This window comes from Sorex araneus, chromosome 3, assembly GCF_027595985.1.
Source record: "Sorex araneus isolate mSorAra2 chromosome 3, mSorAra2.pri, whole genome shotgun sequence".
In the NCBI taxonomy this organism is placed as follows: domain Eukaryota; kingdom Metazoa; phylum Chordata; class Mammalia; order Eulipotyphla; family Soricidae; genus Sorex; species Sorex araneus.
In genome coordinates, this window is record NC_073304.1 from 226,768,692 (window position 1) to 226,794,887 (window position 26,196).

At 51.7% G+C, this 26,196-nt stretch overlaps 1 protein-coding gene across 9 annotated transcripts in view; it reads right to left on the minus strand.

Annotated features, from left to right (window-relative positions):
- Positions 1–19,241, minus strand: part of BPTF (bromodomain PHD finger transcription factor) — a 142,445-nt gene extending 123,204 nt beyond the window's left edge. For 8 of the 9 annotated variants that reach the window (XM_055130748.1, XM_055130747.1, XM_055130746.1 and 5 more), the window contains exon 1: positions 18,560–19,241. In XM_055130748.1, the coding sequence (XP_054986723.1) occupies positions 18,560–19,241 (682 nt within the window). The remainder of the gene's footprint in view (positions 1–18,559) is intronic. The other variant, XM_055130751.1, reaches the window with a different exon arrangement.
- Positions 19,242–26,196: the final 6,955 nt, after the last annotated feature.

The window sequence follows — 26,196 nt, forward strand, 5'->3', positions numbered from 1 at the left end:
GAATCTGGGGGTCCCAGAGTCGAAACTTAACATCACGGCAGGAAGGAAGGAATTCCACGCCGGGAGCAGAGAGGCCGTGCAGGGATTAAGGTGCAGCCGACTCCAGGCGGACCCCCAGCACCACATATGACCCCCTGAGCACCTCCAGGAGTGACGACCCCCTCAGCACAGAGCCAGACACTGGCCCTGAGCACTCGTGGCGGTGGCTCTGATGAGCAATGGGGCAGGCTTTTGGCTTGTCTGTTTTTAGGCCACAGCAAACAGGAGTAAGGTGAAGGCCTACTCCTGACTGTGGGCGGGGATCACTGCTGGCAGGGCCTGGGGAACCACAAGGGGTGTAGGGGTTGAAGCTGCACCGGCCCGTGCAAGGCAAGGGCCCTAACCCACTGCACTATCTATCTCCCCTGGTCCTGAGGTTTCCTCAAACTGTTAACTGACAACATCTCCAAGCCAGGAACAACAAATGATGACTATCGTTTTCAAGATAATTTCAAACTGGGCCTGGAAGAGGGGCGCAAGGGCCCAGAGCACGTGCTTGCCTTGCAAACATCTGGCCGCAGGTTCCGTTGTCAGTGCATTGCCGGGTGTGACCCAAGAAGTAAAAAATAAATCAATAAAAAATTGTTTTAAATAAATAAAAGTAAGCATGATTGAGTATGTAGCACTGTAGCACTGTTTGTTGTTGTTGTTGTTGTTGTTGCTCTTTGTTTTTTTGTTTTATGCTTTATGGGTCACACCCGGCGATGCTCAGAAGTTACTCCTAGCTTTGCACTCAGGAATTATCCCTGGCGGTGCTCAGGGGACCATATGGGATGCTGGGATTCGAACCCAGGTTGGCCGCGTGCAAGGCAAATGCCCTACCCGCTATGCTATCGCTCCAGCCCCACTGTAGCACTGTTGTAGCACTGTCATCCCATTGTTCATCGATTTGCTCGAGTGGACTCCAGTAATGTCTCCATTGTGAGACTTGTTACTGTTTTTGGCATATCAAATATGCCACAGGGAGCTTGCCAGGCTCTTCCGTGCGGGTGGGATACTCTCGGTAGCTTGCCCGGCTCTCTAAGAGGGATGGAGAAATCGAACCCGGGTAGGCCACCTGCAAGGCAATCGCCCTATCCGCTGTGCTCTCACTCCAGCCCCTCTTTCACACCTTTCTCTCTCTTATCTGGCTCAACCTCCGTGTGGAGAATATTTTTTTCCATTTTACGAGGTTTTGTTTTGTTTTTTCTTTTTGGGTCACACCCAACGATGCACAGGGGTAGTTACTCCTGGTTCTGCACTCAGGAATTACTCCTGGAGGTGCTCAGGGGACCATATGGGATGCTGGGCTTCGAACCCGGGTCGGCCGCGTGCAAGGCAAACGCCCTACCCGCTGTGCTATCGCTCCAGCTCCCATTTTACAGTTTTTAATTAAGGTTGTCCGTAAGATTGCTCTACCGGGCACCCCCTCAATCCCTTCTTCCCTACATTTCCCTTTTCCTTTACGACTTGGTGAGCATGAGCTTTGGCTCCAGGGCTCTCACAGTCTTTGTCCAGTCACCGTCGAGGTGCTCGCTACCTTGCCCGGGGAATGCCATGTGCCTTCTCCCACCGGACGTGTTCGCTGGCAGAAAATGTGCTTCGTCCTGCACACCTGGGCTACTCTGCCTACCTGCAGGCTTTTGTAGTAGCCTGGCACGACCTAACTGCATCACCCTTTCGGATGGGCTTGGATCGTGTTCTCTGTACTATCTGCATTTCTGTCTCAGCGCCTTGGCGTGAGGGGAAGACATCATTCTCCGGCGGAGGTCTGGAAGGTCACTGAAGTGCCACTTGCAGTTCCTGCTCCGGTCAGAAGTCACAAAAGGGCAGAATTTCACACTGACCACGACCGCTTCAGCAAAGAGCCTCCTGGAGAAATTTTACCCCAACTTTCAAGGCACACCTGCAATTCAACCCTGTTCTTAACCCAGATTCTGATCTCCCAAAAGAGATGTGACCTCACTCCTCTAACTCATTTTGCTTCTTTTACAGCACTTATCATAGTCTCCCTACATGAAGGGGTTTTGCTTCGCTGCTTTTATTTATTTATTTATTTATTTATTTATTTATTTATTTGTTTATTTTGTGCCACATTCATCCTGTGGTGCTCAACGTCTGCTTAGGGGACCACAGGGTGCCAGTAATCGGACCCAGGAACTCAAGTCTCCAGCATGCAAAGCAAATGGCTGCATTATCTTTGTTTCTCATTCCCTCTTCAATCCAAGTCGGGCAGGGTACAAGGCAAGCGTCCTACCCGCTGAACTCTCTCCAGCCCCCAGAAGAAACCATTTCTTATCCACCTCTGCATCTCTTTGAAGTTATTAACACAGTACCTTACACAGTGAAGAGTATCAGATAAGTTATTTTTAAGTGTCTTAATCATACTGCAAAAAAAATTTTTTTTAAATGGTACTTGTTTATATGCTGACAAATTTGTAATAACCTTTTCTTCTCAACACTAGGTAAACTGACAGCAAAGAAACACAAACAGCAAAAACATACCTAGAACAAAGAGAAAAGAACCACAATGACACTTTCCCCTCACACCTGTTAGAATGACTATCATCAAAAACACAAGCAGTAACAAGCTTCGGCAGGGGCACAGAGGAAAAGGGACCGTGGGGATGCAAACTGGGGCAACCACCACAGAAAACAATATGGAGGCCCCCCAAAATTCAGAACAGGGGCTGGAGAGATAGCACAGCGGGTAGGGCATTTGCCTTGCACGCAGCCGACCCGGGTTCAAATCCCAGCGTCCCATATGGTCCCCTGAGCATGACCAGGGGTAATTGCTGAGTGCAAAGCCAGGAGTAACCCCTGTGCATTGCCAGGTGTGACCCAAAAAGCAAAAAAAAAAAAAAAAGGAGTTAAAAAAAAAATTCAGAACAGATATACCAAATGATCCAGCAATCCCATGTCCGCATATGTATCCAAAGGAAGCAAAATTACTCTGACAGAGAGATCTGTCAGGGCCAGAGCAACATAATACACCAACATAATAAATATAGTACAGGTACTGCACTTGCCTGGCACACAGCTGACCTGAGTTTGATCACTGGCATCCCATATGTTCCCCTGAGCACCCCCAGGAGTGACCCCTGAGCTAAGAGCCAGGAGTAAGCGTTGAGCACTGCTGGGTGTGGCACAAAAATTTTTAAAGTTTTAAAACAGAGATCTATCTGAACTCTTATGTTTGTGGCAATGTTATTTACAACAGCCCAAAAAAAAGGAAACAACCCAAATATGCATCTAGCCACGGACAAGTAGATAAAAAGACGTTGCACACACACATGAACACAGTTTTTTTATGTTTGTTTTTTTTTTTTTCTTTTTGGGTCACACCCAGCGATGCACAGGGGTTACTCCTGGCTTTGCACTCAGGAATTTCTCCTGGCGGTGCTTGGGGGACCATATGGGATGCCGGGGATCGAACCCGGGTCGGCTGCGTGCAAGGCAAACACCCTTCCCACTGTGCTATCGCTCCGGCCCCTAAACACAGTATTATTTAACTATTTAATAAAGGAAACACTGTTTAATGACAAGAGGACGTTCACTGTCATTGTCATCCCGTTGCTCATCGATTTGTTCGAGCGGGCACCAGTAATGTCTCTCATTGTGAAACTTGTTTCTGTTTTTGGCATATCGAATACGCCACGGGGAGCTTGCCAGGCTCTGCCGTGCAAGCGCAATACTCTCGGTAGCTTGCTGGGCTCTCCGAGAGGAGCGGAGGAATCGAACATGGGTCGGCCGCGTGAAAGGCGAATGCCCCACCCGCTGTGCTATCGCTCCAGCCCAAGAGGACATTATACTAAGTAAAATAAGTCAGGGAAATACCGGGGCTGGAGACATTGATACAGTGGGTACAGCATTTGCCTGTATGCAGCCAACCCAGGTTTGATCCCCACCATATGGTTCCCTGAGCACCACCGGGTGTGGCCCAAAAAATAAATAAATCAGGGGCTGGAAAGATAGCACAGCGGGTAGGGCGTTTGCCTTGCACTCGGCCGACCCAGGTTCAAATCCCAGCATCCCATATGGTCCCCTGAGCACGTCCAGGGGTAATTCCTGAGTGCAGAGCCAGGAGTAACCCCTGTGCATCGCCAGGTGTGACCCAAAAAGCAAAAATAATAATAATAATAATAATAAATAAATAAATCAAAGCTGGAGCAGAGGAGATTATCGGAGGGGTTTAGGCACCTGCATGCAGTTAACACCAGTTCACTCCCCAGCACTGTACAAGGGGCCCGAAGTCCATCCACATCAAAGCAAAAACACCAGGATAACTGAGTGAAGTTCGTGTACTCTTAGGTGAACACCCTCATCAGCTTCCCTCCCCCTCTTTTCCCGGGTCACTGGGCCCGCACACTAGGTCAAAAACCCTACTTCCAAACCTAGGCAAGAGATGCTAAAAAAGGGCTGGAGTGATAGCACAGCAGGGAGGGCGTTTGCCTTGCACGCGGCTGACCCAGGTTCGTATTCCAGCATCCCATATGGTCCCCTGAGCACCGCCAGGAGTAATTCCTGAGTGCAGAGCCAGGAGTGACCCCTGTGCATCACTGGGTGTGACCCAAAAAGCAAAAAAAAAAAAAAAGAGAGAGAGAGATGCTAAAAAATCTTCCCATGGGACTTGGGACATAAACCAGTAGTAGAGAGCATCCTGGGCTCAACCCTCAGCACCACATGCAAAAATGAAATTAAATAAATACAAACAAAACACGAAACCAAAACTCATATATGGAGCTCCACCAAAGACATGGTTTGTTCATCACACGATTACTTCAGACAAATCATGCCTTCCATAAAGTTCTAACCAAAACCTACCTCCTAACTAGCAACAGCTAAAAAAACTGCACAGCACTCAAAAAAAGACTCCATCCAACAAGTGAGAAAAAACTAAACCAGAGAATGAATCTGAGGAAAGAAACTTGGAAAAACTATAAATAACCTCCAAGGGGGCTGCAGAGACAATCCAGCACCAGGCACACAGTCACCCAGGTTCGATCCCAGCTCTCTATATAACGGGTAGGGTACAAGATAAACTCCCTACCCACTGGACGATTTCTCCAGTCTCCCCAAATCTTTGGAAAATAGCTTCGCAGTGTTTTTCTTTTTTAAGTGAAAACAGGAGCAGAGATGGACAGCAGGTTGGAAGCTTACCATGCATGCGAGACCCTAGTTCAATCCCTAGCACCCCATGTGGTCCCCCAAGCCCTACCAGGAGTGATCCCTAAGCACCGCTGGGCATGATCCCCAAATAAAAATTTTTTTAATAAAAGAGAAAATACTCCTGGTATACAACCCTGCAATTCAACTCCTAGGTATTTACCCAAGACAAATGAAAACATATGTTCACACAAAAACCAGTAAGTGAATATTTATAGTAGCTTTATTTATAATCTACAAACCCTGTAAATAACCGGAATGTTCAACGAGTTAAATGAATAAACTGAATGTGGTACATCTATACAACAGGTTATCTACTAAGCAATAAAAATAAATAAAACATATGGTACGAGCAGTACCTTGATTGAATCTCAAAAGCATTAGCTAGTATAATTTAAGTGAGATACATGTAAAGGCAAAGAGAAGACAGGTCAATGGCGGCCTGGGTTAGGGGCTGGGGGAGTGACTGGGAGGGGGTAACGGAAGTATTCTCCATTTGATGGCAATACCGGCGGTATGTAAGTGAGGTAAATTTACTATATGCTTACTGCACATCAAGTGTTTTTACGAGGCCCAGAAGAAATGGCAGAAAGACTTTGCTATATACCTCTTTCGAAAGCATAAGATCCCAAGTTCAAATCCTTGCCTCATTCATACCAAGCCCAATGCAGGCAGCTCTACTTCTTGGGAGGGGGTGAGACTGGGGCCATACTTGGGGGTACTTGGGGGTTACCCCCAGCAATGTTTGGGACACCATGCAGTGCTGGCGGTCACACCACAGCCTCTATGTATACACAGACCTTGACACCCCCCTGTCCAGCTCTGCTGTTGGAGTCTGACATGTGGCTCAGTAACAGGGTCCATGCCTTGAACGTGTGAACCTGTACCACCAGGGAAGGAAAAAAAAAATTGAAGGGGCTGGAGCAATAGCACAGCAGGAAGGGTGTTTGCCTTACAGTTGGCCAACCCAGGTTCAATTCCCAGCATCCCAGAGGGTCCCTTGAGCGATGCCAGAAGTAATTCCTGAGTGCAGAGCCAGGAGTAACCCCTGTGCATCGCCGGGTGTGACCCAAAAAGAAAACAAAATTTTTTAAAGGTATAAAATTTAGGCGCATATGCTGCCTGAGCCCATGTGCTGCTTGCGCCCGCGTGGCTGAGCACATGTGTCGCCCGAGCACATGTGTCGCCCGCATCTCCCCTCTTGAGACGTGTACTTTCATGCTTTCATACTTTTGTGTCTAAAGCTCGGTAATGTGTAGTGGCTTCCTCCACCCTTGGAGAAGCCCGCGTTCTCCCTTGAGCGCGTTATTCTTACTATTCTCTCTCCCACTTATCCCTTCCTCCCTCCCTCAGAAACCTCTGAATAAAATCCATTGACTTCAAAATAAATAAATAAATAAATAAAGGTATAAAATTTAGAAAGATCAGGACTGGAGTGATAGCACAACAGGTAGGGCATTTGCCTTGCATGCGGCCGACCCAGGTAAGATTCCCAGCATCCCATATGGTCCCCTGAGCACCGCCAGGAGTAATTCCTGAGTGCAGAGCCAGGAGTAACCACTGTGCATCGCCAGGTGTGACCCAAAAAGAAAAAAAAAAAAAAAAAAAACAGGAAGATCAGGCAGAAGGTCCAGTGAGGAGCTCATGAGGAGAATTGGGCAAATACGAGGGACGTGAGCAAACCACAGAAGACATTGGCCAGAAAAAAAAAAAAAAAGAAGCCAGAAGTCGTCGGCTGTAAAAAGCCCACCAAGTACCCAGCTAATAAGTGAATACAGAACAACATAAGGGATATGATACCACCACAAAGCTTCGGAATACTGGAAATCAGGAAAAGGACCTAAAAACTTAAGAAATGGGGGCTGGAGCGATAGCACAGTGGGTAGGGCATTTGCCTTGCATGCGGCCGACCCGGGTTCGATTCCCAGCATCCCATATGGCCCCCTGAGCACCGCCAGGAATAATCCCTGAATGCATGAACCAGGAGTAACCCCAGAGCACCACCAGGTGTGACCCCAAAAAAAAACAAAACCTGCCAAGTTCATTTCTCAGGCACCCTGTGGAAGCGACAGGCTACGTGGAAAGGGCAGAGCAGGCCATGAGAGACGGAGGGCCCAAGAACTGGGAAAGCGACCAGGACAAGTCCAGTACGGGGAGCGGAGAAGCAGCTCGGCAGCCAGAGCACGCGGTCGAGGCCAGACTCAGTCCCCCAAGCACCACACCGGTAGCCCCGAGAGTGACATGTGTGGCCCAAAGCAAAACAACAACAAACACAGTCCAGGGCGGTCCTCAGGAGACCTCAGGAGACCTGCGGTTAAGGTGCAGGAAGACAGGGCAGGGGCCGCGATGCTCACCCTGAGAGTTAGAGGGAAAATGACAAACCTGGCGAGGTACCTGCCCCCAAGACCACAAACACCGAACACATCACTCACCTTGATTGCGGAGATTATTTACACAAACCAATCAATCCCCTGAGGTTTATCCTTTAAACTCGCTATTAACCATAATGAGAGGATATGGAGAATTCTATTAATTATGTTAGGATTAAATCATTTGGAGGGACAGCGATTTTGGGGGGTGGCAGTGAGTCGGGGCCATGCCCAGCAGTACTCGGAGGCTACTCCTGGCGCTGAAGGCCACACGACGCAGGACGCAGGATCCGAGCAGGTGGGGCGTGCCCGCTGCACTAGCTCCCGCGTTTGAAGGCTGAGACGCCAGTGCACTCGAGGGCTCTTAGGGCAGAAAGCAGTTCCAGTTTCCGCTCTCAATGCTCTGACCTTCATCCAGGTACTCCTCTGAGGGACACATATGATAAGGGAAATGTGATTCCAGATTTTTTTTTGGGGGGGAGGTTGGCTTTACTGTTATTGTTTTTGGGCCACACCCAGCAGTGTTTAGGGATTACTCCTACCTTAGGAATTACTCCTGACCAGTGCTCAGAATTAGACCCAGATTGGTCACATGCAAGGGAAGCGCCCTACCTGCTGTGCTCTTCAGCCTAATCCCAGTACCTTTTGTGGCTACGGAGATGGCGCAGGGGAACAGCTCCAAGGGCAGGCTAGAGTGCAGGAGGCCTGGGCGGGATCCCAGGCATCACATGGTCCTCTCGGCCATGCGGCGGGGAGCAACCTCTGGGCAGAGTTGGGAGAAGCCCTAAACACCACTGGGTGTGGTCAAAAAACCAAAACAGGGGCTGGAGCCATAGCACAGTGGGCAGGGCGTTTGCCTTGCACTCGGCCCACCCGGGTTCGATTCTCAGCATCCCATATGGTCCCCTGAGCACCTCGAGGAGTGATTCCTGAGTGCAGAGCCAGGAGTCAGCCCTGAACATCGCCGGGTGTGACCAAAAAAGCCAAAAAATAAAATAAAAAACCAAAACAAAGTAAATAAAACTTAATTTTTTATGTTAAAAAAATAATCAAGTAAATAAAATATAAGCATTCTCAGTTGGTTATATTGCTATCTTTGGTTAGCAAGGTTAAGGATTATTTTCATCTTTGCACTATGTGCATTTTCCCAAGAGCAATGTGCCCTATTCTTATAATTTCTCATAGCAATTTTTAAAATCAACTAATAGATGAGATCTCACGGGGGAGAAGGGAGACAGAGCCTCAGGCTGGTCTGAAATCCCGGAAAACTAACATGTAAGGAACAGGCAGAGAAAGGGGGCACACAGGAACTAACACGGGGTTAGTAAGAGTGTTTTCTCCAACTGGTCACTACACATAAAGTAAATCATTATTTATAATAGTTCTGGAATAAATGTTTCCAACTAAATTATTTTTTAATTTTAAGTTAAATTTTAGTATTACTGGGGCCGGAGCGAGTGCACAGCGGATAGGGCGTTTGCCTTGCACGCGGCCGACCCGGGTTCGATCCCTGGCATCCCATATGGTCCCCCAAGCACTGCCAGGAGTAATTCCTGAGTGCAAAACCAGGAGTAACCCCTGAGCATCGCTGGGTGTGACCCAAAAAGCAAAAAAAAAAAAAAAAAAAAAAAAATTTAGTATTATTCTGGGAGGTGAGGGGGCGGGAGTGGACAGGAACCGGAAAGAGCGCTCAAAGGGCTACAGTGCCACATTCCGCATGCTCGAGGTCTGGGTTTCATAACCAGCACCACACGGTCCCCTAAGAAACAAGGGGAGGAGCCCCTGATCCGAGAGCAGAAAAGTCTTTGAGAAAGTGGCAGAGGAATAAAGCTCTGTTCTGATACCCAGGTTTCTCCCTCTTCGCTGCGTTGCACTGAGGGGGGGGGGGGGGGGAACAGTGCTCACTGCTGGGGATCACACACGCTTTGGGGTCCACAGCACTGTTGATGGTACCTGCACGTGTTCTGACCACGGAGCTCGTGAGAGGCCACACACGGGCTGTGCACCGAGATAGCCGGCTCTGTGGTCAAAGTCCCCGGGCCAGGGATCACACTGGCAAATCGCAAGACACACACCCCAGCCACGGAGCCGGCCACGACAGACAGTCTCAACCACGACAGACAGTCTCAGCCACGGAGCCGGCCACAGGGCTCCTGGGGTCAACTGAGAGTGTGATTTTTTTTTTTTTTTAGTTCTTGGTGGAGAAAGTTTTTAATTGTAATATACTTAGAAAGATCTGAGGGGAAAGAAAGAGAGGGAGAAGTGCTTGCTGGAGAGAGGAGATGGGCTTCTCCAGAGTGGAATAAGCCAAGGAACACGGAGACGGGAGAACAGCAGTGTGCAGAGCCAGCCAAGGAGAACTGGAGAAAGAGTAACGTACTGGGGGCCGGAGTATCGACCCGTTTGACACCGTCACCACATGCAGTCCCTGAGCACAGAGCCAGGAGTAAGTCCTGAGCACCTCCAGGTGTGGCCTCAAAACCAAAAATATAAAGACAAAACGGTACAGACATTCCTAGACGTATTTGGCCTGCTGTCCTTTAAAATAACAAAACAGAATTATTCAGCAGCCCATGCAAGTCTGCCTCCTGAAACTGAACAAATGAAAATCTCCCAACTGAGGTCACTACTGCCCCCCCACCCCAACATTCCAGCATGGGAGAGGCTGGAAAACTTGGGGAATGCTGAGCTGGAATCCTGTGATTCTCATACAACACATTCACCGAAACCTTTGGGGGAGCGGTGCGAGGGAAATACTTTGTTGTGAACTTACAAAGTGCCTCCAAGGCCGGCGACAAGCCTCACACTGACGGTGCAGGCATCAAGGGTTTGAATTCTCTGCAAAAGTCCTTCTGGAATGAAGTCCCCTAACTTTCCTAAGGCAATCCAAAAACCCTAGATACTCTGGAAGACTAACAAGGCAGTTGTGTTCTCTGTTCACCCTGAGAGAGTTCCGCTCGGGGAGCCAGAGACAGTGGCTTGCTCTGCACATGCCCACCTTAGTCACTCCCCCGGCACTCCATACGGTCCCTAGAGCTACCCCAGAGTCATTCCCGAGTACAGAGCCAGGAGCAACCCTGAGCACCGCTGGATTTGGCCCAAAGACAGAAAGGGAAAGAGGGAGAGAGGAAGATAAGAGGAAGGAAGAAGAGAGAAGGAGAAAGAGGGAAAAAAAGGGAGAAAGGGAGAGACGGAGGGTGAGAAAGGGAGGGGGGTAGAGAGAGAGAGAAAATATGAATATATGAATTCTGGGGGGGTTTGTGGGTTTGTTTGGGGTCTTTTTTGGGGGGAAGAGCGGAGTTGGGTCAGTGGTACTCAGAGGTTAGTCCTTGCTCTGAGCTGGGGACCATGAAGTGCTGGGTCCAAATAGGGGTTGGTTAGATGCAAAGCATCACCTTATCCCCTGTACTACCTCTTCTACCAAGAATTCCCTTTTAAGGGGCCATAAAGATAGTGCAGCAGGTAGGGTACTCATCTTGCACGTCATCACCCAGTTTCAATTCCCAGCACCAACATGGTCCCCCGAGCGCCACAAGAAGTAATGCCTGAGCCCAGAGCCAGGTGTAATCCCTAAGGCCCACTGGGTGTGGCCCAAACACAAAACAAACAATAATAAAGAAATTTTTTCCCTTTAAAGGTCTACCATTTTAAGAACAGAAAGCGCGCACACACACACACACAAATTAGAATGAGAATCAATGCTAATACAGGTGCTGAATTATAAATCCATGATGGTAACTACTCCAAGCCACCAATCACAGACAAGAGATCTAGGTGGGTGGTGCAGTCTGGGAAAACTCCAGGAAGGTGGGGTTTGAACCTGGCTAAGGAGTAAGCAGCAAAGAGTACGCACACATGCGCACATGCAAGCACGCGCGCGCGCGCACACACACACACACACACACACACACACACGGCATCCGCTAGAATCTAGGAAGTGGGGTTTGAACTGGCTAAGGAGTAGGCAGCAAAGAGTATTCTGAGACAAACACACACACACAGCAAAGAGTCTGCTGGACACACACACAGAGCAGAGTATGCTGGGGACACGGGGACACACACACACACAAACACACACACACACATGGCATCACTAGGATCTACTGTGTGTGCCTGCCCAGATTAGGATTCCCGCCCCCTGCCCGCATAGCACCATCCATCACTACCACCTGCCCCCCAGCCTCCCTCCTCCAGGACCTTCAGGCACAGGACACCCGGTCTCAGCGGTGACGAAAGGCGCCTCACATGAGACGGGAGTGCCATGCCTTAATTTCCCCGCCCTGCGATGCACAGTTTCACCACAACTCCCCGGGCGAGATGCGAGCAGGAGCCGTGCGCGAGACTGTCAGCGCACTCCTCAGACACTCCTCCACCACCCACACGCCTGTTGCCCAACTTTAAACAACTCTTTGGGCCCTCATTTTCCTTTTCCCTTTTTTTTTTTTTTGTGTGGAGGGAGCGGTGCTCAAGGTTTACTCTAGCTCTGTGCTCTGGGATCACTCCTGGCGGGCTCAGGGGACCATATGGGGTACTGGGGTGGAACCCGGGCCGGCCACGTGCATGGCAAATGCCCGTCCCACTGTTCTATCGTGCCAGTCCCTCATTTTCCTTCTTTTCTAAAAACAGCTCCTCCCTCTCCCTTACGATCTGGAGCCCCTGTCAGTCCTGGACCCTGCAGGACTCCTGAGCAGACCCTCGGTACAGAACTACAAGATCCGTCCAGATCCCCACCACCTCCTTCTCTTCCAACCCACGGCCCAGAACCAGAGCTGTGCCCAGCTGCCTCCTGTCCGCAGGAACCACAGTCCGTCTCCAGATTTTCTGACTGATCCTCAATATCCACAAATGAAAAGATGTGAAGAAGGGTCAGAGCAATATTACGGTGGGCAGGGCATTAGCCCATCAGGAGTAATTCCTGAGCCAGGAATAAGTGAGCTTCGCCAGGTATAACACCCCACCCCCACCCCTACAACACACACACACACACACACAAAAAAGGGAGACGTGAAGACAGAGACACTTCAAAATGCACTCCCTCCAATAATTCCCTCAGGCTGAAGCAAACAGGCTCTTTAAAAATACATTCAGATTTTAACAATATATCCATATTTTGATTTCCTTTCATTTCATGCTCCTGCCTGGCACTGATGGGAATACAGTGTATCTCCTGGATGTTTTGGGTAATGTTTTGGCTGACGATTGACAATCTCCTCCAAACCAGAGTCTACAGAGGAGGAAGGGAAAACACAAATGTGACAGCCGAGTCCTCTACCAATGCCCAAAATGCCCCCCAAAGTTTTGCAGTTTCTTTCCTATCAGCACACCCCATTCCTGCCCACACTTTATTATCAGCACCTTGGCTGATTCTCCCTCTACCCATCTAGCCTAGCTGTCCACGAGTCCACCAAGATGCAAGCACCAGCACCAACTCCCCTAACAGGAAGAATTATGTAGCACTTTTTGTTTTGTTTTTTTGGGCTACCTCTGGCCAAGCTTGGGGGACCATATGGGGTACTGGGTGGGGATTGAACACAAGTCAGCCACATGCTATCACTACCCACTGTGCTATCCAGCTTCTTGTATGTTTCTTTAAACCCCCACTGCACCTTGTAGAAATCAGGAATTACACTTTTACGGAAAGGGTATCTGGATGACCCTGATGGGGAAAAAACATTACCAAATGAATAACAACTTCTGCTCCAGATAACACACCATTCACTCATGGCATCGACGACGCAACTGGTCTCCTGCCATAAAACACCCCTCAGAGTATAAAACCACCAAGTTGAAAACGGACTTCCTCAGGGTAACACCAGTACTTTCACTCTCTGAAGTCAGCAGATGCTCCGAATTTCAAAATTCTAGTAAGGATTCTCAGAACCCCCGCAACAGTTAAATGCAAGAACCATTCTGTTTCAAGTTGGGTTTAAATTTTTAAATTGCTAAATTCCAATTTAGCTTAATCTCAAAATGGTCTAGGAACGTTACGAAAAGCCTAATTCGGACTGCTTACAGGGCCGGGACTGGGCTGTGGCGCTGTGGCAGACACACTTGGCGCGTGCCAGGCCCTGGGTTTGATCCCTGCTACTGAAAAGACTTTCTTTTATGTTATATATTTCTTTATGTAATTTCTCTCTTATATATTATACAATCCTTCTCGATGTGCTGGCAAAGTATTTCATCAAATGACTACACAGGGCCTGAGAGAAAGAGAATGTGCCGAAGACAAGCTCTGCATGCAGGAGGCCCGGGGTCCACTCCCAGAACTGCATGGTCCCTGAGCACTGCCGGAAACAGCACAGAGCTGAGAGGAGCCCCAGCATTACCGGGTGTGAGCAAACACCAAAAAACAACACACATAATGAGCTAAGGTATGTAACTCAGTGACTGAGCATTTGCCTTGCAGATGTGAGGGTTTGATTCCCTAGCACTGTGAAAGGAAAACCTACATTGGCCGAACTAACTCTAACTTTTTGTATTATAGTTTAGGGAATATGGTTACAATAGAGCTAAAGTTTATAGTATTGATGTACAAAGTTACTGCGCCCTACCAAAGTACCTCATGACCCCCCCACCAGTCTTTTTTTTTTTTGCATTTTGGGTCACACCCGGCGATGCACAGGGGTTCCTCCTGGCTTTGCACTCAGGAATTACTCCTGGCGGTGCTCAGGGGACCAATGGAATGCTGGGATTCGAACCCGGGTTGGCCGCGTGCAAGGCAAACGCCCTACCCACTATGCTATGGCTCCAGCCCCAGCCCACCATTCTTTCTATAGCAAAAAAAAATAAATAAAAGCTTAAGGAGTCAGAGAGATAGTACTAATAGTACAACGGGTAGGGCATTTGCCTTGGACTCGGCCCACCTGGTGTCAATCCCCAGCATCCCATATGGTCCCCCAAACATTGCCAGGAGTAATTCCTGAGTGCAGAGCCAGGAGTAACCCCTAAGAATCGCTGGGTGTGACCCAAAAAGCAAAAAATAAATAAAGCTTAATTTAGCCAAATACCTCCAACTTAAGTAAAACATGATGAGCTGTCAGCCTATAGTAACAGTTATCATGTGAGTACCTTATTAGTTACTAAAATTTATTCCTCATAAATTTCACCTCCAGTAGAAAAGCCTTTTTGAATCTGACTGAAAAATTAGATTGGACATTTCCAAGTCCAAAGCAGGAGTCAGGGCCCCAGGTAATCAAGCAATGTCCCGGCGCGGACAGTTAAACTCCCTACAAAGGATTCAACAGATGAATTGGGCAATGACTTCTTAAGAATACCAAGATTTTAGTATGTTAATCCTTATGGCACTCTCTCGTCCACACAAATCAAACTGCCCAACGTCATCAATGCATGACTATCTCTCATTCCCCTTTTAGCCTTGACTTGAGCGCAGCAGGACGCCAGCCCACCCCACCAAGCTCGCCCCGAACTAAACCAGTCCTGAACGCTTCTCCTTCACACACACACAGGGAACAGAGCAACGGCACAGCAGGGAGAGCACTTGCCTTGCAAGCAGCCATCCCAGGTCTGCTCTCCAACACTCAGGATGGCGCCTGGAGCCCAGCAGGGGTGATCCCTCAGCGCGGGGCGAGGAGTGGGCCCCAAAAACAATAAGGCAAATTTATTTTTTCAAAAAGTAAATTTTTTTCAAAAAGTGAATTATTGTTTCTGGGCTAGATAGGGTGTTTGCCTTGCACGCAGCCGACCCGGGTTTGATTCCCAGCATCCCATATGGTCCCCCAAGCACCGCCAGGAGTAATTCCTGAGTGCAGAGCCAGGAGTAACCCCTGAGCATCGCTGGGTGTGACCCAAAAAGCAAAAAAAAAAAAAAAAAAAAAAAAGACAACAAAACAAAAAGTAAATTATTGTTTCAAAAAGTAAATCCCCGGGAAAGTAACACCATCTCCCATGAAGATAAGCGAGGCCTGACCAGCAATGTGAAATGGCAGGTGCCAAACAGCACAAACACCCACCGGCCACACTGGGTAGGAGTCTGGATTCTCATCACTGGCTCGTCAGACCAATCTGACGTTTCCAAGTCCAAAGCAGGAGTCAGGGCCCCAACCCCATTAGCCAATGTCACCTACCCCAGGTGCCACGCACAAACACTCCGGTGTCCAATCAATCTGCAGTAAGCACAGGCTTTGTGTCATGCATGGTGCAGGGCTGGGTGAGACTAAACACAAGTACATAGAACTCACAGGACAAGCAGACACCAGGAACACTACCGGTGTGTCATTCAGAAAGCCAATGGCTCAGGGGAATCCACAAAAGTTTTTTTGTTATGTTTTGGGGTTGTTGTTTTTTTTTTGCTTTTTTGGGGTCACATCCGGCAATGCACAGGGATCACTCCTGGCTATGCACTCAGGAATTACCCCTAGAGTATATGGGATATCCCATACAGGGGACCATATGGGATGCTGGGAACCGAACCCGGGTCGGCCGCATACAAGGCAAACACCCTACCTGCTGTGCTATCGCTCCAGCCCCACAAATGTATTTTTAAAAATGAAACCTAATCACAAGTGGTCATTTAATTCAGCACAGGCACAACCATCAACCCTTACATTAGGGGCTGGAGCGATAGTACAATTGGTAGGGAGTTTGCCTTGCACACAGTCAACCTGGGTACCATACATATATGGTTCCACCAAGGCCTGCCAGGCACGATCTCTGAGCTAGCCAGAAGTCAGTACTGAGCATCACCAGGTGTGGCCCCAAAACAAATCCTAAAATTATGTGCCAGGCCCTCAGAGAGTTAGAAGTTTGGCGAACTATCTTGCCAAAATGCCTTGACTTTGAGGCCAGAGCCATAGCACAGTGAGTAGGACGTTTACCTCGCAAGCACCCAACCCCGGTTCCATTTAGGGCATCCCATAGGGTGCCCACAAACCCCCAGCACTACAAGGAGTGATTCCTGAGTGCAGAGCCAGGAGAAACCCCTGAGCATCACTGGGTGTAGCAAAAAATAAGACTTTGGCTTTGTCTACCCTGGAAAACTTCCTCTAACAGAGTAATTCAGTCTCCTCAGGTCCACAATTCCAAGCTCTTGGGGGAATCAACATACTTCCTTAAGGTAAGAACTGTTATTATAACAATGCCCTAAAATTCTCTTGGCAAGAAATGCAAACCAGCACACAATCCCTTCTACACCTAAACACAAGTGTTTGACCCTAGCTTCTTCCCTGCACCTCCTGCCAGCCTCCCTCATTCACACCCAAGGTCTTCTTCCTGCCACAGGGGGAAAAATATCCCTTTTTTCTTTCCTGTTAGGACAATCTCACTAGGCGTTGTAATTACACTTAAGCTTAAGACTCCTATCTCCACAAGGTATTTACATTGTTACCAAAAACGGAAACATTTGAATCAAACCATATATACTACTCCTGCCTTTCTTTTTTTCTTTTTGGACTTGGGGCCACACCCAGCAGTGCTCAGGGCTTATTCCTGGCTCTGTGCTCATTCAGCTCCGGGTTGGGGGCCACACCCAGCTGTGCTCAGGTCCAGGATCACTGGGATCAAACCCAGGTCGCCCAAGTGAGCGCCAGACCCAGGGTATTAGCACTCCAGCCCAACCCTCGCTGCCCTTAAAGACAAGTGACTTCCCTTCACTTTTTTTTTTTCAAATTCTATTTCCTCTTAACCTTTGTAAAAGCTCTTATACCTCGATTTTAATTGACTAGAATAGCAAAAACATAAAAAATTTAAAAAAAAAAAGAAATCTGTCCACCTTTACAACAAGTTGTTTTCCCCTGTACAGTCAAACCACAAAGGAGCATGCCGGTGCATGAGTGTACGCGTGCGTGTGCGTTACACAAAACGCATCTCAACATCAGTCCGGAGAAACTTCTTCTGAGAAACACAGGAGTCACCCGAGGAGAAATTCCTGATAGATGCAGGGAGGACTTTCAGGTCCCCCCACCCCCGCAAAAAAAAAAAAAAGCAAGCACACGATTTTTTTTTTTTTTTTGGAGGAACCCGGGGCTTCTGCTGTGTGACTTGGGAGCGGGTCCGCGAGTTCCCCCGCAGCCCTGCACAAACCATCTGCAACAGGTGTGCGCACTGCGCAGGCGGAGCCCGGGGCTCCCACGAGTTCAAGACGCCCGCTCGGGCGGACTCGGAACTCTTCCCGCGGACCCAAACCCGAACGCCTCGGAACCGGACGCCTGACCAAACGCTCCCTGGCGCTGCTGGGGCTTCCGCTGGGCGTTCTAAGCCGGCGCCCGGGCCCCCCCACCGCGCACCCGGCTCCGACCCTCTCACTTCCCCACCCCACTTCTCCCAAGCACACGGCTTCGGGTGCGCCCGGAGACGGGGCAGCGGAGCACCCCGGGTCGCGCTCAGGTGCCACCCCGCACACCCACACCCACACCCCCACCCCGGGGCCTGGCTCCAAAGCCACCCATTCCCTACCCGCACGGCAGGGCTCGAGAATAAAATTTTAAGAAAGAGAAAAGCAAGCGAAGAGAAAGCGCGTTAGAAATGCAAAGAGGTTTGCAAAAAAATAAAAAATAAAAAAGACAAGAGGCTTCTTTCATTCCCCCAACCAAAACAAGGGCAGAGGAAAAAAAAAAATGAAGGCGATGGGGATGTTGCGTGCCAAAGTTTCAGCCGTGTGCCCGGTGGAGGAGACGGTGCCCTGGCACACATTTTGCAGAGGAAAGGAAGAAACTGAAAACAGCGGGGGAGGGGGATGAGGTGGGGAGTCGGGGGCCGGGGGTGCGGGCCGGGCAGGCGGCGGAGGGAGGAAAGGCGAGCGCCCGGGAGCCGGCGAGCGGGGCCTGCGAACGGCAACAATGCAATCTCCATTTTGAACAATGCGCCTCTTTCCTGGGGTAAATCGACTTTTCTGGCCGCCCGAGGTGCCGCGGCGCTGCCCCTCGGGCCGGGGGCGCGGGCGGGGGGGCGCCCCGGCGGCGGCGGCGGCGGCGGCGGGGGGGGTGCCGGGGGGCGCGGAGGGCGCGCGCGAGGGGGAGGGGAGGCGCGGCCGCGGCGGGGCTGGGCGGTACCTGGCGTGCTGCTGTAGGTGCTATGGCTCCTGAAGCTGCTCTCCGTGCAGTAGCTGGCGTCGTCGTCGTCGTCTTCCATCTCCTCCGGGTAGTCGGAGTCCTCGTCGTCCTCGTCCATCTCATCTTCCTCGTCGTCCTCGGAATCCTGGGTCTCCTCGGCCTCGCCGTCCTCCTCCTCCTCCTCCTCCTCCGAGACCATGTCCTCCTCCTCCTCCTCCTCCTCCTCCTCGCTCTCGTGGTCATCGTACACCACTTTGTTGACGCTCCTCCGGGCCGCGGTGGTCCGGGCCAGGTGGCCGCCCCCGCCCCCCGCCCTGCCGCCCCCGCCTCCTCGGCCCCCCCGGCCCGGGCCGCCGCCGCCGCCGCCGCCGCCGCCGCTGCCGCCGCCGCCGCCGCTACCGCCGCCGCCGCCGCCGCTGCTGCTGCCGTGGGGGGCGACCGGCGGCGGCGGCGGCGGCTTCCTCCGGCTGCCGCCGCCCCCCCGGGGCGAGCTGAGGCGCGTCCGGGGCGCCAGCTCCGCCTGGGCGGCGGCCCACCTGCCCCGGCTGCTGCCGCGGTGGCGCGAGCGCAGCCCCCCGATGGGCCCCGACGCGGGCGGCGGCGGCGGCGGCGGGGCCGGGGCGCAGCGCTCGGCGGCGGGCGCCGCGGGCTGCTTGGGCGGCCTGCCCCGCCGGCCCCTCATGTCGGCGCGGCGGCGGGGGCGGCTGGGCGCGGGGGAAGGGCGGCGCGGGGGAGGGGCGCGGCGCGGGGGGCGCCGGGCCGGGCCGGGCCGGGCGGCGGCGGCGGCGGCGGCGGGCGGGGCGCGGCCGGCGGGCGCGGCGGCGGCGGGCGAAGGCTCAGTCCGAACGGCCGCGGCCCCGCTCCGGAGTGCCTGCAGCCGCCATCTTGTTTCTTCCCTCTCGCTCGGTGACTGGGGGAACCGAGCGCGGCCGCAGGCCCGGAGCGCGGTCACGTGAGCTGCGCCGCCGCCGAGCCCGGGCCCGAGCGAGGCGGCGCGGCGGCCGCTAGGGGGAGCGCGGGAGCGCCGGCTCGGGGGCGGGGAGCGCCGGGGCGCCGCGCCGCCCGCCCGCCCGCCCTGCCTCCCTCCCCCCGGCCCGCCGCGCCCCCCGGGCCCCCAGAGCACCCCTCTCCGGGGGTCTCCCGAGGGAGATGGAGGGAGCCGCCTGCCCCCCGCCCGGCCCCCGCCGGAACCCGAACCCCACGGGGCCTCCTTCCCGCGTCCCCCCCTCCCGGGCCCGGCGAGGCGGTGCCTGGGAGTCCCCGAAGTCATCCCCACTGCCGCCCCGGAGGGGGAACGGGGATCCGAAAGAAGTTAGGGGGTCGGCAGAGGGGCCGAGGGCCAGCCAGCGCTAGCCGGCCAGGCCAGCGAGCTGGAGAGGGGGCCGGGCGCGGGGCGAGCCCCCCACACCCGAACACGTGAGACTTGGCCAGGCTGGGTCCCGGGGATCCTGCAGGGGTCCCGCTGACAGCTGCTGGGGGCGGTGCAGGGCAACGCTCTAGGCTTCCAGCGCCCGAGCCCACCCGGGAAGGCGGCAGGGCCCGGCCTGGGGGTCCGCTCACTCTGCCCTCGCGCCTCCACCCAGACCCCTTTGGCCAGAGCCCCCGCAGACACCCCAGCCGGCTGCGCCCGGACTGGGGCCCCTGTGCCCAGGGGAGCTGCCTCCTAATGTGTTTCAATTCGGGGACAATGACTTTCTCCTCTTTCTCTGAAAGTCACCAGGTCTGGGCTTACCCCAGGGAACGCTCCCGGGTGATGAAATTTTATTTTTTTTTTTTTTTTTTTTTTTTTTTTGCTTTTTGGGTCACACCCGGCGATGCACAGGGGTTACTCCTGGCTTTGCACTCAGGAATTACCCCTGGCCATGCTCAGGGGACCATATGGGATGCTGGGATTTGAACCCGGGTCGGCCGCGTGCAAGGCAAACGCCCTACCCGCTGTGCTATCTCTCCAGCCCCATCCCGGGTGATGAAATTTTAGGCACATCCACGCCCCCCCCCAGACACAGACACACACAGACACACACTCTTCATCCAATCCAGGGTCCACGCATGGCAGCAAAGGTCAGCTCGGGGAGGGACGGGAAAGTTTGGGAAACAAATTAGCTGACTCAAGTAGGCGGCGAGCAAAGAAGGGATTTATTTCAGTGGAAAGTTCATAGGGCTCCGTCCACCGACAGGGCACGGCTCTGGCTAGATGGGCAGGGAGTCTGTCTGGAGAGAAGTGAAAACGCAAGCGATACATTGCCAAGTGGATTCACCCCGCAGGATTGGGTCGTGGACCAAGGGTGGCAAGTTTAAATGCCTTCCGTGTCCAGGTGAGTAAGGGACCTGGCCAGTGGGAGCACTTCTGTTTTGTGTGTACGAGGTTCCCTGTGGGAACACCAATTGAAATGTCCAGAGCGCTTGGCTTTCCAAGATATGTGACTTCATAGCTTCGTATCATATGCATTGCATAGGAAATCTCTTGATTCTTTTTTTTTTTTTCTTTTTGGGTCAAACCTGGCGATGCACAGGGGTTACTCCTGGCTCTGCACTCAGGAATTACCCCTGGCCGTGCTCAGGGGACCATATGGGATGCTGGGATTTGAACCCGGGTCGGCCTCGTGCAAGGCAAACGCCCTACCCGCTGTGCTATCTCTCCAGCCCCAGGAAATCTCTTGATTCTTATTTTATTTTATTTTATTTTATTTTATTTTTGCAAAAGCAGAGGCTTGGACCGTACCTGGGTGCAGGGACTGTTCCTGGTACTGTGTTCAGCAGACCATGTGGTGCCAGGATCGAACCTGGGTCAGCCTCTTGGGAGGGAAGGTCTTAACCCCTCTACTTCTTTTTGAGCTCTTGAATTTTTTTTAATTTATTTTGGTTTTGGGGGTCATTCCTGACCCTGTACTCAGAGATCACTCCTGAAGGAGCTTGGGGTGCCAAGGATTGAACCCAGGTTGGCTGCATGCAAGGCAACACCCTGCCCACTGTACTATCAGGCTCTTTCCCTTGATATTTGTTAACTTATGTTTTGGGGGCCACACCTGGCACTGCTCAGGGCTCCCATCTGGCTCTTGTTCAGCAACCAAACAGGATGCTGAGGACCAAAACAGTGGCCAGCAGTGTGCATGTCAAGCTCTTACTGTATTAGCATTCCAGTCCCTTGATATTTAAATATAAACTACTGGGGCTGGAGTGATAGCACAGCGGGTAGGGTGTTTGCCTTGCACTCGGTCAACTGGGTTCGATTCCCAGCATTCCATATGGTCTCCTGAGCACTGCCAGGAGTAATTCCTGAGTGCAGAGCCAGGAGTAACCCCTGTGCATTGCCAGGTGTGACCCAAAAAGCAATTAAATAAATAAATAAATGCTACTAAATCTTTTTATTTTTTTCCTTTAGTGCTGGGAATGTATCCAGTTCCTCATACATTTAAGGCGGGTGATCTGCTGAGCCTCATTCCTGGGCCCACTATGTCAGTTTTAAATTATTTATTTATTTGAGGGGGAGGTGAAGCAAGGTAGTTTTTATTGAAGCTTATTTAGAAGGATGTGAGGGGAGAGAAAAGGGAGAAGTACACATTCAAGAGATAGCACAGGGGTGCTAGAATGATAGTACAGCGGGTAGGGCATTTGCCTTGCACACATCCAACCCGGGTTCGATTCCCAGCATCCCATATGGTCCCCCGAGCACCGCCAGGAGTGATAGTACAGTGGGTAGTGTGTATCACTGGGTGTGACCCAAAAAAGAAAAAAAAAAAGAGAGATAGCACAGGCTTCTCCAGCGTGGAAATGATCAAGCAAAGAAACAAATGAACTATATATTCAAGGGAGAACAGAGGTTTAAAGAGAAAGCTTTTTAAAAAATGTTTTTAATATAGTTTAGGTTACATGTTTGCAATAGTGTTAATATTTTAGCTTTTTTTTTTCCGGCTTTTTGGGTCACACCCAGAACCAGAAAAATCCCTGAGCATCACTGGCAGGGGAGGAGGTGGAGAAAAATCAAACTAACACCACTTAAGACTGTCCAAAAGAAATGTAGTTCAGGCTAGAACTATGGCTCAGCAGTAGAGCACTTGGCTTGGCTGTTTGAAACCTTGGGTTCAATTCCCAGCACCATGTGGTCCCGACTCTTCCAGGACCAAACCCCAAGCACCAAGCCCCCAGTGTGCACTGGTGTGGCCTCATAACCCAAACAGTGGGCCAGAGAGCACAGCAGGTAGGGTGCTTGTCACACATGCAGCTAACCTGAGTCCCACCCCTGGCATCCCCTGTGGTCCCCTGGATCCCTGCCAGGAGTGATCCCTAGGCACAGAGACGAGAGCCAGCCTGACCCGCTGTAGTATCCCGCCAGCCCTAGAGCTGTCCCATTCTTCAGCCCCATAAGCAGACGTGACCTGAACTAGGGAAAGAACTTACTTTTCTCACAGGGCGAGCCTTCCTGGCCGCTGACTCAGGCGAGCTCTTTCAGCGGAGCCCCTTTGGGAAGCATCCAGGTAGAACATACATGTTCTCATTTCATATACATCCTCTCTCCCAAAGATCCTTGTCGCCAATCTGAGCCTCTTCCCTCCTGACTCAAGAATTGATATGGAGGGGGGCTGGAGTGATAGCACAGCGGGTAGGGCGCTTGCCTTGCACTCGGCCGATGGAGGTTTGATTCCCAGCATTCCATATGGTCCCCCGAGAACTGCCAGGAGTGATTCCTGAGTGCAGAGCCAGGAGTAACCCCTGAGCATCGCCGGGTGTGACTCAAAAAAAAAAAAAAGCAAAAATAAATAAATAAATATATATTTTTTTAAAATTATAAAAAAAAAAGAATTGATATGGAGGGAGAGGACAGAGGGCAAGACATTTGTTCTGCATGGGACCTGCCACCCCATGTGGTCTCCTTTATTTATTTATTTTTGGCTTTGTGGGTCACACCCAACAGTGCTCAGGGATTGCTCCTGGCAGTGCTCAGGGGACCATATGGGATGCCAGGTATGTATCCTACCCACAGTACTATCTCCCCAGCCCCCGCATATAGTCTCCTGAACCCCACCAGGCATGATCCTGGAGCCCAGAGCCAGGAATAAACCCTGAGTACTGCTGGGTAGCACTGTAGCACTGTCGTCCCGTTGTTCATTGATTTGCTGGAGCGGGCACCAGTAGCGTCTCCATTGTGAAACTTGTTACTATTTTTGGCATATCGAATATGCCGAGGCTAGTTTGCCAGGTTTGGCAAAAAAAAAAAAAGACTGGTATAGAGCCTTTCTGGAGACAGTCCAACTCAGCATTGCCACTGGAGAGACAGACTTTCAAGACCACTTCCAGGGGCCAGAGTGATAGTGCAGTGGATAGGACGCAACAGGCTGAGTGCATGGTCCCCAGAGTGATGCCCTGTACTGACCCAGGAGTCGCAAAAAAAAAAAAAGAAAGAAAAAAAACAATTCCAAGTGCCTCAGTTCACTTCCTTCTGATACCATCTGTCGGGCTGGAGATACAGCACAGGAGCTCAGGGCCTAAGGCCTTGCATTCAGCCACAGCACGCGGCCCTCAGGCCACGCCTGGGGTTACTCCTGAGCACAGCCAGGCATCCCCACTGAGCACTGAGGGCAGGGTATGGCTTAACGAACTTGGGGAGCTAGAGTGATAGCACAGCAGGTAGGGCATTTGCCTTGCACGCGGCCCACCCGGGTTCGATTCCCAGCATCCCATATGGTCCCCTGAGCACTACCAGGAGTAATTCCTGAGTGCATGAGCCAGGAGTAACCCCTGTGCATCTCTGGGTGTGACCCAAAAAGCAAAAAATGGAAGGGTTGGCGATAGTACAGCGGGAAGTAGGCTGCCCGGGTTCAATCCCCACCATCCCAGAAGGTCCCCTAAGCACGCCAGGAGTGATTCCTGAATGCAGAGCCAGAAGTTACTCCAGGTCATCACCCGGTGTGACCAAAAGAAAAAAAAAAAGTTTGAAAACACACACACACCAATCTGATGCCACCAAGCACTGGTGTTCTCTGAAGTCACCTGATCCCAGGCGTTGGCCATGACGCCACAGCTGTGTGGGAGTGCTAATCAATGGTGATCAGCGCCCAGGAGAGGTGTCCACTGCGGGCTCTGCTCAGGACTATTACCTACTCGTGCCCCCATGGAAGCCCCACTGGACACTATTACACCTGGGTCTCCGTAACCACGCTTTCTTGGGACCCAGGAACACTTGCAGCCTCGCCAGGGACCGTGCGGTGGCAGGGGATGAACCTGGGCCTCCTACACACAGAGGCGCGTGCTTCCGCCCTACGAGCCGTTTCCCTGGCCCTAGCTCTAATTTCTTCATCGGGTTCTTGGTTGCAAACCAACATGGCCTGCTTTGAACTCTCAGAATCTCTGGGAGTGTCCCCGAGCCAGGTTCTGAGACGGTGAAACCAGGGAATGTTCAAGTCAAGCCACAAAACTGGATCTGTGAAGACGGTATGTCTGCTGCTTTCGGGCACAAGGCCCGGCCCGCCCGGGTCATACCACCGACTCTTGGCACTGGCCACGGCTCCATAAGGCTGCTCCCTCCCGGCACAGAGCCCGAGGAGCGGGTGGGACCGCCAGGGAGGCTGGGGCACAGGCCTTGGCCTCTCAGTGCCCAGCATGCGGGGATCCCTGCAGCCTGCAAGCAGGGTGCTGAGCACGGGACACCAGGAAAGAAAGGGGGGGTGGGCTAGAGGTTGGCGGGACCCGGAGTGGACCAGGAGGGGGGACTTGGAGAGGGACGGATTACAGAGAAGCTCTGCAGGCTCGGGAAGTCAGGAGAGGGGCTGGTTTGGGACTGAAATGATGAACTCGGTGGCCTTACCCAGGTCTTACCTCAAAGAGGTACAGGGGCCCCCTGGGTTGTCCTTACCCACCTTCCAGCATCAGAGCATCCATTGGAAGCTAGAGGAAGGAGGAAAATAGGAGAGACAATGTAACTAAAACAAAGGTCAAGGACCGGCAGCAAACAGTAAATTTGTAGCGGTCTGGAAAGCCCTGTTTGTTTTTAAGTGAGAGCTCTGAACTAGGGGGGCTGAAAAGTGCCAAGGCGGGTGCCACTCTGGCCCAGCACCGCCAGGGGTCACTCCTGAGCGCAGGGGCAAGAGCAGCCCCTGAGGGACTGGAGTGATAGCACAGAGGGTAGGGCTTTGCCTTGCACATGGCTGACCCAGGTTCTATTCTCAGCCTCCCATATGGTTCCCCCTGTCCCCCGAGCACTGCAAAGAGTAATTCTGAGTGCAGAGCCAGGAGTAACCCCTTTGCATTGCTGGGTGTGACTCAAAAAGAAAAAAAGAGCAGCCCCTGAGCACTGCTGGGTGGGACGCCCCCACACTTTCCCCCAAAAGAAAAAAATTGAACTTGAATTCTGGTAATTTTTTATTCTCATATTGGATTTTTTTTTATTATTATTAGTGAATCACAGTGAGGTACTGTTACATACTTACAAACTTTCCTGTTTGCGTTTCAGTCATGCAGTGATTGGTTACCCATCCCTCCACCAGTCATATTGGATTTTTTTTTCTAGGGTTTTGTTGCTGTTGCTTTTGTTCTTTATTAATTTGGACTTTTTACCTTGCCGGGGAATGAACCCAGGACAAATGCAAGGCAAATGGTCTACCACTAAACTACAACAAACCAGGGACCGGAGCCATAGCACA